Source organism: Sciurus carolinensis, chromosome 14 (genome assembly GCF_902686445.1).
Source record: "Sciurus carolinensis chromosome 14, mSciCar1.2, whole genome shotgun sequence".
Lineage (NCBI taxonomy): Eukaryota > Metazoa > Chordata > Mammalia > Rodentia > Sciuridae > Sciurus > Sciurus carolinensis.
The window spans coordinates 34906761-34918919 of NC_062226.1; the positions used below are offsets into that span (position 1 = coordinate 34906761).

A 12159-nucleotide genomic window follows, 5' to 3' on the forward strand; every position below is an offset into this window, starting at 1 on the left:
TGTTCTATGCAGGGCCTTCAGCAGATTAGATAAGGCCTACCCCACGGTGGGGCACGGCGATCTCACTCTACCAATTTCAGTGTTGATGTTACCCCAAAATGCTCTCACAGAACATCCAGAATAACGTTCAATCAAATATCTGGGCATGCCGTAGGCCAGCCAAGTTGTCACAAATTAACTATCCCGGGTGGGAGAGTGCGGCTTGGAGCGAACGGGAGCTTCTCCCTAGGCCGTGTTCCCATCACATATTGTGTCCGTATCTTGGGGCAGTTTGCTGAGGGCGGTTGGAATGCTGAGGTCAGTGACCCCCACGCTGCTAGGGTAGGTGCTCTCCAGTGTGTCCCCTTCCTTCTTCCAATTCTGCTGCAGCACTTAGAACAGGAAGCCCTCTGTGAACATCTGCTCTTCAAGGAAACAGACTGAGGGATTCAGAGTCAGAAAGGCCCCTGAGGTCATCTGGTTCAACCCCTCTCGCCTCACCTGCCTGAGATCTGAGCCCCAGTGGAGCAGGCAGCTGGCCAAGGTCACACAGCCGGTGAGCGGAGAGCCAGGCTGGTCCTGGGCCAGCAGCCTCAGTGCTGCTGTCCAGAAGGCTGAGTTGTCTCTGGGTCCCTGGGGGGATTAGTTGCTCCCTTGAAGGAGTTCCAGGGTGAGGAAGCGGGGCAGAGAGCTTGCCAAATCTCAGCATGTCGCTTCCGCTGGGGCAGCTGCTCTGGGCATGGGGCTTGATGCCAGCCTCACCCCCCTCAGTGTGAGACAGTGACCCCATGGCCAGTCCTAAGCATACAGGCTGGCTTGACCTGTGTAGCTGAGAAACCTGGCGGCAAGTGGTGCTTTAGTACAGGTGATCAGGGCCTCACGTACAGGAGGGGGGAAGAATTATGCCTGGCTCTGCCCTGGGAGGTGGCCCCTGCACCTGCTACCAGTTTAATCACTGGCTTAGTGCCATCCAGACCGGGACCAGCAACATGTCTTGGCCACCTCTGTGCAGCATCTAGAATGTGCTGAACACCTCCCTGATGGACAGCTCTCTGCCTCAGGATACTGCCCTTTGCTTTCCTTACAGACTGATTGTAATGATGCCTGGGGGACCCCCAAGGTGGCCCCAGTTACCCTGTTTGATAAGCAGACTGTCAACCAGAAGCAGGAAATGGCTTGCCTGGTGTCACTCAGCGCAGTGGACCAGGACACTCCAGGACTTGCTTCCCTTGCTGACCTGAGCACCAAGTGTGTGTCTTTTTTGTACCTGGTAGAGAGGAGGGAGCATAGACTTGGGCAGGGAAGGTGGTGTAGAGGGCCACACAGCCAAGAGCATGGTCTCTGGGACCGGGCAGTCCTTGTCCACAGCTCACTTTGTGGTCCATGAGGTACCTCACAGAATTGTCGGGAGAATTAAATGAGATTGCGCTTGCTTAGCACAGACTCTGACTTTCAGTACTTTTTGGAGTGGGTATTGCTGTGTAATCAAGGCCCAAGTCTTCCCACCTGCCCCAGCCACCTTGTGTACGCTGCAGGCTTCTATCAGGCAGATGCAGGGTCCTGCATGTGTGGATCCTCCAAGGTTTGCTCTGAGGTTCCCTGAGAAGCTGCTTCATTAGGAGTGACGCCCCCATAGTGTGAGGGTGTAGCCATCCTGGTCAGGCATGAAAGCCCATCCCCTGTAGCTTCATCACAGTAGAGTGGCTCCCAGGCCCCTCTGGAAGCTGAGCCCTCACTTTGCCCAGCAGACTGGAAGATTGTATCAGTGGGGTGCTGGCCCTCTGCACAGGTCCAGTTGGTCAACCATCAGAAGACCCAGGCTGGACACAAGTCTGGAAGCCCCTCCCTGACCTCTGTTTGCACCATGAGGAGTCCTCTGTTGGCACCTCCTCATGGTGCAAACAGATTGGCCTGAGGATCCTGGTGCCAGCCCTGGCCAGCCTGACCCTGGCCCTTATCCCAGTGGGAAGGCCTGCATCTCCACATCTGGGGGCTGCTCCCAGGAGCATGTTTTTCTCTCTGGAAACCTGAGTGTCCTTTCTTCACGCCTTGAAAAGGTAGAGCCCTAATTTTTCTGAGGGTCCAACCTTGGGATTATATGCAACTGAGTACCACACCCCAGTGTATCCTGCTCACCACTGTACGGATTTGCATGAAAGACCTGATTAAGGCTCCGGCCCTCCTTTTCCAGTTTCCTGCCTGTAGAGTAGTACCCCTGTTGTGGCCTCCACACCCTCCCTAGCCTGTCCCCAGCTATTTTGGTCGACACACCCCTTTCCATCGGCCTCATGAGTAGCAGGCCTCAGGCAGCACAGACTGTCTAGTTCTCTCTGAAAATCCCCCAACTCTCCTCTCTCCACAACTTTGCTTGTGCTTGTCCTGCCTCAGTTGCCCTTTGTCCTGATGACCTCATTTTCAGCTGCTCTTCTTGAATATGTCCTCCTGAGTATGTCATTCTCTGTCTGTGACACTAGGCAGTCCCTCTGTTTCCCGGATCTTTGAGGGCTGTCCTTGCACAAGGTCCTAATACTCTGAAATGCTGCCTCCTCCCTGAAGTCTTAACAAATCCTGGGGACTGGATTACTTTCTGCCTCTACACAGGTGCCCGCGTGGGTACCACTTTGAATGTAGGTACAGCAGTCAGAACTGGATGATCCCCAGTTGAGCCCCCACGTGTCTGCGCCTCTTTCTGCATTGTAAAATGCAATACAGTTGGGAATTCAAAATGCTTGGGACGGAAGTGTTTTGGGATTTGGAGTTTTTTTGGACTTGGGTATTTGCATTTACATAACGAGCTATCCTGGGGCTGGGACCCACGTCTAAATGTGAAAATCGTTTGTGCTTCATACCCACCTCACACCCTTAGCCTGAAGGTAATCGTCCACAGTGTTTTTAGTGTGCCTGCATTTTGACTGAGGTCAGTCACATGATGTCACGTGTGGAATTTCCCATTTGTGGCATCCTACGGGTGCTCAAAAAGTTTCACTTTTTGATTTTTCAGGGATGCTCAATCTATATTATTCCTGCCCCTCTGTGTCTTGAGAATGAGCGATACTTTACTCCTAGTACCCAGGACAGTGATGCTACTCGTAGCATTATTAACCATTAGTAACCATTATTAACTCTGTGCCTCTGGATGGTGGCGCCCTGGTTCTCCTGCCACAACAAGAGTTCCCCGAGGGCCCCAGCCTCACCTAACACTGTGCGGGTACTCAGCATCTGACCTGGGGCCATTGAGTAAGAAAGAAAAGCAAGCAGGCTTCCCAATGCCGGTGAAGTTGGGTCTTGCTGTCAACCTGGAATCAAAATGCCATCTCTTAAGAAAGCGACTCCTTTAAAGGGGACCCGTGCACACACTTCCCTGGGCTCCTGGACCCCACCTCAGTGTGTCTCCGTGGGGGATGGCGCCAGCGCTGGACCTGCAGCCGCCCAGAGTCCTCTGCATGCAAAGGCAGTCACTGGAAGATGCAGAGTGACGGCTGGGGTGAAGGAGCAGAGGTAATGGCACAGAGAGCCTGGGAGCTCAGGGCCAAGACCCAGGTGGCCTTTTAAATGGTGATGAAAGCACATTTGTCATCAGGTGCAAGGGCTTTGTCTGCCCTCTGGTACTTGAGGCCAGAGGGGCTCCTGAGAAGACTGTCCCTGTACAGATGACCAAGGGATGGGAGCAAACCAAGCCTCCCACTCCAGACCTGGACCTGTCCCTGGCCCTCAGGCTGAGCACATAAGAGCAAGCAGCACAGTTTGCCAGTAGCGACAGGCCCAGGGCTGCTGCCTGGGGCCCGCTGTTCTTGTTCCACACCCCAGCTTCCGCAGAGCGCTCCCTCTGCTGCTTGGGTGTTTGTGTGCACACCTGGAGAGGAGATGGCAAAAGAAGTCCAATTAGTCAGTCTCCTGGCTTCTAGACAGCACCAGAAAACAGACTCGCTAGAGGAGGAGCCAGGCCTTCTGCATGTGTGAGGGTTGGGTTGTCTCCAAGCCTGGCCTCTGAGCTGTCCTGCCCTTGATAACCCGCAGCGTCCACGCCAAAGGATTCCTGCTGAACTGGGCTGCCCACCTGCAACCTCCAAGGGACACCTGAAGTCAGCCGCCTGCTGAAGCGCCCCAGTTAGGGGGAGGGTCTTTCTCTAACAGATGTTTGAACAGTGCAGATGGGGAAAAGCCTCTGACTCCCCTTTGATGTGGTACCCCAGCACTCGGCTGGGTTTCAGCCTGTGTCTAATTAGGAACAACCGCCTGCCACTCCTGTGGAGCTCATCACTCGGCCTGAGGTGCCGGGTGTGCTTTTTAACAGCTCAGAGGTCTGCCTGAAATAGACGCCCTGCCTCCTGGAGGTTAAAACAAGACAAGCTGATGAAAGAGATGTCATTAAGTGTCAAAGGAGGCAGAAAGAGTCCTGGTCCAGTAGTCAGGGATCTTGGGCCTCTACCCAGCCACCTTCTTCCTTCCCTAGGCCTCAGTTTCCCCATCTAGAAACGTAGCGGTTGTATACACCCAAGACGTCCCCTGGAGGTTTCACATCACTCACAGGCTCTGGTCAGATCTTGACTCCCACATGGGGCAGATTGTCCCACAGCAACTGAATTCAGAAGTTGTGGACCCAGAAATGGAAATAGGCTTAGAGATTGGTGTCGAGACAACTCGGGTTGGCCACAAACAGGCCTCTGAAGCTCTGGGAGCAAACAACAGTCGCGGGGGCGGGGCCTGGGAGATGAGGCTCCAAGGAAGTTCCTAATAGTGGTATTTGAAATAATAATGGCATTCAGAGAGCGCTTTCTCTGCCCCGAGCTCCATTCCTAACATTTGACATGTGTGTATGTATGTAATCCTCATAGTGTCTTTCCAAGGTGGTTATATTTGTCCCCCCTCCAGAGATGAGGAAACTGAGGCAACTTGCTCTGCGACAGGCAGGGGCTGGAGCCAAGATCCAGGCCAAGCAGTGTGGTGGGATGAGTGTTTTCAGCCCCCAACCCTGTGTGGTTGACCTATAGCTCCTGGACGAGGGCTTTGCCTTCCTCTCGGTGGTCAGTGTGGGCAGCCCTGGTCCATGGCGGGTGCATTATCCCGGTAATGCAGCCCTTCCTGCCCTGGCCAGGACTCTGAGTCTCATCCACTCACAACCTCGTCCTCTTGGACACAGGTCCACCATGGCTATGCAGCTACGTAGAAGTCAGATGGGCGGGGATGCTGATGGCATGGCCGGGCATGCCCACCCCTGGCAGAGTAGAGGTTTCTTGGGCTGGAAGTGACGGCAGGCCCTGAAAATAGAGGCCTCCAGGGGCCACGCATCCCCACTGAGCTCTGCCACCCTATGATTTGGAGCTGCTGTAGATTCCCAGACGAGCCTGACTGGGAAAATTAGAGGTGAGGGACCCGGAGTCTAGCGTCTGTCATTTCCAGCGCGGCTCCTCCACAGCTGTGCCCGTCCTCTCCACACCTGCTCCACCCTGCCCAGGGGCCCTAGGGCAGGTAGGTCTCTTTGTACTCTGGGGGTGCTTGTCTCTCAGCATCCGAGGCCTCACAGAAACTTGCTTCCCTGCCACAGCTTCGTCTCCCACTGGGCATCTAGAAGCCCCCAGCCCCTGAATATCAACCCATGTTTACCTCGTGCTTCTGGTCCCCCAGGCCTCAGCCTTGCCTTCCTCCAGCCTGTGCCCATTTTCTCTGCCATGCCACAGTACCATGACCTCATGTCTAAAGTCTCTAAGGCCTTCCCAGGTTCCTCCAGCCGTGAGCTGCCTCCCATTCTTGGTTTGTGGATTCCAGTCTGCTCTCATCGAGGAGCCTAGGTGTGTCTGCCCTCTCTTACTAAAGGGTCTCAGCCTCCCTCCTTCCTAATACTGGCCATTTAGCAGAGAGGTAGTTGAGCGTGAGCATGGTGGATGGGTGCGCTGCTGGAGAAGGCCAGGGGCAGGGGAGATGGGCACGCACTTCCCTGACCTCGGCTTCCCGGATAGTGAAGCCATGCCTCCTTTTTCTGTTCCCAAAGGATTGGTTAAAAAGGTTTAAAAATAAAAAGATTTATGTTCTTCTAGTCTTCTTGCTGATAAAAGACATTTACCATGAACTGCATTGGGTATTTTTTTATTTAGATGTGTGCCCATTTACTTTGAAAATATAGGTTAGAGGCTGTCCATAATAAAAGAGAAATGCATGTCTATAACAAGGCCAAGAGAATAGAAATCAAAATCTGCATAAAGAAGGGGTGAGTGATTCTACCCATGACCTAACTACAGAGGTTCTACATCAAAATCAACTCTAAGTTTCCTATCAGCCAAAGCAAAAAGTGAGAAACTTTCATTCAGGCAGGAGTACAGAATAGTACTTTAGAAAACAGTTTGGCAATTTTTTACAAAATTAAACGTATTTTTTTAATTGTGCTGGGCACTGAACCCAGAGACTTGCACATAAGCATATTCTGATATGATCTAGTAATTGACCTACCCAGTACTTAATCAAAGAAGTTGAAAATTTTATATCCACACTAAAATCCGCACATGCATCTTAATGGTAACTTTATTTGTAATTGCCAAAACTTGGAAACAGCCAAGATATTCTTGATTAGTTGAATGGGTATATCCAGACAATGGAATATTATTAATAAGTTAAAAAGAAATGAGCTATTGAACCATGAGAAAAACACAGAGGAATCTAAAAGGCGTATCACTTAGAGAAACCAGCCTGAGAAGGCTGCATACTGTGATTCCAACAACGTGACATTCTGGAAAGGGCTAAACCATGGAGTTCAGTAGTAGCCATAGGTTAGGGAGGAAAGAAACGATTGGGCAGAGCACCTTGGAAATGCTTCATGTGACAACGCATGTCATTCATATTTGCCCATAGAATGTGCAGCATCAAGAGTACATCCTGATGTAAACTAGAGACTTGGGTGCTGTTGACGTGTTCATTGTAACAAACTGGCGTACCAGTCTGGTGGGGGGAGCTGACTGTGGAGAAGCTGTGCAGGTGTGGAACAGAGGGTATGTGCAGGTAAGTGTAGCTTGCGGCTTGTAGACTGGGGCGTCTCTCAGTCCCATCCCATCCATGTAGGAGGCTCCTCGTCCACACCGAGCTGGCCCTGGGTGCCCCCTCCACCTGCTTTCTTCCCCAGCCCTTGCCTTCTCCACAGCCACCAGCCCACCTGGTGACAGTGCCCAGGCCAGTTCTTAGGCTCCCTCCAGTTCTAACATTTTCTGATTCTAAAGAAAGTGCCTTCTTTTCCATTTTTTCTCCATGTTTCGTTCCACTTGAAAACCTTTCTACTCCAGAGGTCAACAGAAATCCCCACTCTGTCAATGTAATATTTCTGCTTGCCGCCCAGGAGGCATGAAATCACTGCCCGCCATCCAAGAGTCAAGGTCATTTTCCATGAATGTGTAGATGGCGATGTCCAGACAACTCGTGACTTAAGATGCATGGTCACTAACTCCTCTGTTACATCGGTCTTGGGACATCCTAGAGGGGCCTGGCTAACAAGGTAGACAGGCCTGGTCAGTAGGCAGGGGACAGCCATGTCTGGTGAGCTGGCCTGGATAACGAGGGGGCTCTTGCTTCCCAGGGCTCTTGGCCAGCCTCTCCAGAAGAGAAGCTGCTCCCTATAAGAGCCTTTTCCCAGGTAGAGACTCAGTGTGCTTAGCATCACATTTACTTTCTGTCTTAATTACATTTTTTTTTCCTTTGTAGCATCTTTATTCATTATTTACAACTTTCAAAAATAATTATGCAAGAATCCCTTCCCCCTACGCAGTAGCTGTTCACCTTCCTGTATCGGGTTTTCAGCTCTTTATTCGTGTGTGTCTGTACTTAACGACATTGCTGTCACTGGAGTTTGGATGTTACGAGCAAAATGTGCCATGCTGGTTTTCAGCAATTCCTATGCAAGGAACAGAATTCCCTTTGGGGCATTGTTCGAATTGCCTAGGACTTGTTTAGAAAGCTCACGTTATATACTTTTGCCCTCACACATAAACAATTTTGTATTTTACTTTTTAGTTTAGCATAATTTCATGCACGTCCTCCCGTGTAGCTACATTATCTTCCAATTTATCATTTAATGACTACTTAATATTCCATCCAGTTAACGTGCCATAATTTACTTAACTGTTCCCTATTGTTGGGTCCTTAATGAAAATTCGAATTCACCATGTAATACAGGAGGAGGCTTGTTTTAATGATTGCCATTATAACATCCCCTGCCTTAACTGCATGCCATTACAAACCCAGCTTTGGTGAGGCACAGATGCTTCCAGAACCATAAATCCTGCGTGAGAGGTGGAGCACAAGTCCCTCTGGTTTAATAGCTGATCCGTTCGCAGCCCTGCTTTCCTTTTAGGTTGGTATTTATGTAGAACATCCGCCTCTTCTGAATGTTATGTAATGCCGAACTGTATGCGCTTGGCATTTTCCTCCAGGTACTTTATCCCTGACGTCAGGGGCTTTTGTAAATTAACTGGAATTTGGGGGTAAAGAGTGGTGTCTGCCCGACAGTTCTCATTCTCTTTTCCGTTTACATGCACAGGGTGCCTGGACCCAGAGCCAGGCTCTGAGAGGGAACCAGAGCCATCAAGGGCGCTAGCAGAAGTGCACCTGTGAATTGCTATATGGTGCCTGTGGATTAAATGGCAATGCACATGAGAATTGCTCTGTAAATGGTAGTGTTCCCAATGTTTGCCGGTCCTGCTTGTGGAGAGTGAAGAGGAAGTTCAGCCCCTTCTCAGCTACTCCCCTAGTATTCCCAGCCTATAGGTCCTCAGCCTCGAATCCTCCAGCAGGAGGCTAGACTTCACCCCTCAGAACAGGGGGAGAAAGCTGCAGAGTAGTAAAGCAGAAGGTCAAGTAGTTTGGTGGATGTGTGATTTACAAAGTTGTCTATAGTACTTTACAGTTGGTCCTCACTTTAAAGTGACAAAACCCTACCCCTTTATAGTTCTTCCCTTTTCCTTTTTCTCCCTCTTAAAAAAAAAGAAAAGAAAAGAAAAGAAAAGGGAGACATCATGCCCAAAACTAATAAATGATCCCTGTTTATTTGTTGGGCACAATAAAAACCACATTCTAGCCAGGCACAGTGATGCATGCCTATAATCAGCAACTCAGGAGGCTGAGGCAGGAGGATCACAGGTTTGAGTCCAACCTCAGCAACTTAGTGAGGCCCTAGATAATTTAGTGAGACCTTGTTTCAAAAACTAAAAAGCGATGAAGATGTGGGTTCAGTGTTTAACCACCCCTGGGTTCAATTCTCAGCACACACACAAAAAATGTTTTGCAAAATGTGGGGCATCTTCTCAGAGGAGACATGATTTTAAGAGAAAACCACATAGATTTTGCCTGTTCTCTACTTTCTTAGAGAGAGGAAATGATTATTTTCCAAAGTAAGTATTTACTGCTTGCATCTTCCAGCTCTCTGACACTCTTGCAAATCCCCCTTTTCAGCAGAGAGAAAGCAAGCCCCAGGCCCCTCACAGCCAGCCGGCAGCAGGACCTGGTAGCTAGTTCTATTCTCTTTCATTCTTTGTATGCTTAGCAGCTATTTTTAACAAAGGATAGTGGCTTCTGTGATACAAAGTTTTCTTCTTAAGTGAATTTATTTACTTAACAACATAAACAAATAAAAGTGGTAAATATTAACCCGGATGGTCCTCAAAAGCAGCAAGAGTCATGCAGTTGGTATGTGACTAAATGAAGTTTGAGAAATACCAGGGTAAAGTTCATTAACGCAAACACCACACGACGTCACTGGCTCCTGTTTCATCAGGGCATATGTGTTGGGGGGGAGGGCGTTATTGTCCCTTTGAGGTAGCCTTGGACCATAAAGCCCAACCCGAAAGCAGCTGGCTGTCATCATCCCTGTTTCATCGGTTTCTCTTCGAGGTCATAACCCCTGGGAGCTTCTGCTGTGTCTTTATGCCATTGGAGCTCTGGGGACCGCTTCAGAGTCCTTTGCAGAGCTCATTCTCAGACCCTCACCCTGCCTCCCCACCTTGTACCTCGGGCTGCAGCAGAGCAGGCAGTGAATATCTGTGCAATGGAATATTACTCAGCCTTAAAAAGACACGTGCTGCAACACAGAGGGACCTCAAAGAGATGGTGCGAGCAGTCAGCTTGTCTTAGGACAAGTGCCGAAGATTTCACTTGAGGGCTGTTCCTGGAGTGGTCAGAGCCATGGAGACCTGGGGGTTGCCAGGGGCTGGGGAGAGCGGAGATGGGGCATTAGTGTTTATTTAATGGGTACAGAGTTTCAGCTTGGGAAAATGAGAAAGTTCTAGAGACGGATGTTGGCAACAGCTGTAGGACAGTGTGGACGTCCTTACTGCTACTGAGCTGCATACTTAATGATGGCTGAAAGGGTCACTTGTCACTTGTATCTCACCAGTTAAGAAACTAAAGTAGGCAGTGGGCATGCTCTCCACCGCGTTGCCTTGGCTGCCCTGCTCCTGCCTCGGGGAAGGCCCTCCCCCTCCTGTTTCCACCTGTCAGAGCCGTCGGTTCAAATGCCATCTCTCCTTTCTCCTGCCTGGCCCCTCTCAGGTCCTGTGCTGAGCTCCCTTTGCCCCCAAGTGTCATAGTGATTTAGGTGCATGTTGTCCTCTGGAAATGGTGGGTTTTCCAGGAGCAACCTCAGCAATTGAACTGTTCCCCAGCACGGGCCCTGCACGTAGTGGGTGTTCAAGATCAAGAAGCAGGTCTCCTTCTCTGTTTGACCAGCAAGCACCTGGTGTTAGTATCCCAGCATTCATCTTTCCAGCTGCTGCTACCTCTCCTGAGATGGATAGCAGCTGAAATGCATGTCCCCTGTCTGGGCTCTCAACTAGCTAGGCAGTCAGCCCTCAGCCCTCCCTGGACCAGGTCTTTACACCCTCTCCAGAAGAGCACAAGGTCGTCTTCCTCATTCAGAAGTGAAACCAGGCATCTCTGGATCCTAGGCATGTTCAGCTGGGTGGGTGGAAGGGGACTAGAACTGCAAGGAAGGGTCTCACAGGCAGATGGTGGTTACAGGGCTGCTGCATCTCCATCCCAGCTCTGTGACCCTGGTCATCTCAGGGAAGTCATCTGCTTGTGGGTTCTTTTACCTGAATCTGTGAGCTAGGTGGGAACTTGAGGATCATTTAGCCCAATCTCCCCATTGGACAAGGTGACCTGAAAGTCCAATGAGGACAGTGGACTGCTCCAGCTGGGAGGGTCCCCACTTGGCTGTCGAGTAAGAGGGCTGGGCAGTGTCAGAATACACCTGCAACACAACGTCCAGGCTATCCTAAGGTCCACCCAAGAGCCCCTGCCCCTCCCATGGAGAGCAGAGACGCTGCCTGCCGTTCTTATAGGCTACAGGAAACAAAGGGCTGTTCCTGTGCCGTCTTCACCTCCCTGGCCAGCAGCTCTGAACCCAGGGGTGTTCCCTGGCAGGGATCCCAAATTCCCCGCTGTCCACCCATGACATCTCTGCTTCCTTCCTTTCTGTCTGCAGAATTCCAGAGGCAGGAAAGTGTCCGGTCCCAGCACAAAGGCATCCAGTTATATGACACCCCTTATGAACCCGAAGGCCAAAGCGTGGACTCGGACTCAGAGAGCACGGTCAGCCCCCGACTGCGTGAGAGCAAGCTGCCCCAGGATGACGACAGGCCCGCCGACGAGTACGACCAGCCGTGGGAATGGAACCGGGTCACCATCCCAGCCCTGGCAGGTAGGCAGCGGGCCCTGCTCAGGAAGTAGCTGCTGAGCCCCGAAAGTGAAGGGATGTGCAGGGTCCCAGCCTGCCACGGACAAATGTGGGCACTTTGTTTGACAATCCAGTTGGGCTGTCTTTTTTCCTAGTACCAAGTGTCCTTCAAAGATGATGTGGGTCCCATGGAGAAATTCAGGGTTGGGTGCCCAGGACCTAGGTCCAGTCTCTCCATCTTTTTTTTTTTTTTTTTTTTTTTTTGGTGCTGGGGATCGAACCCAGGGCCTTGTGCTTACAAGGCAAGCCCTCTACCAACTGAGCTATCTCCCCAGCCCCCAGTCTCTCCATCTTTAGAGGCAATCCCGATGCTCCCGCAGCCTGATCCCGTCTTGGTACTGTCGGTAGTACCCAGCTCACTGAAGCCCAATCTGCAAGACAGCTTCCACCAAGGCTGATGGAGCCCAGTTCTCCCATTCAGTCCCTCATGGCTGACACAGGCTACGTGGCTTACGGGGCTGTTGCATCTC

General features: G+C 51.0%; 1 protein-coding gene across 1 annotated transcript in view; it reads left to right on the forward strand.

Annotated features, from left to right (window-relative positions):
* Shb (SH2 domain containing adaptor protein B) overlaps positions 1–12159 on the forward strand; it is a 131053-nt gene that overhangs the window by 69315 nt on the left and 49579 nt on the right. Inside the window, exon 3 of the mRNA XM_047525403.1 lies at positions 11438–11653. Coding sequence (XP_047381359.1) covers positions 11438–11653 — 216 coding nt within the window. The remainder of the gene's footprint in view (positions 1–11437; positions 11654–12159) is intronic.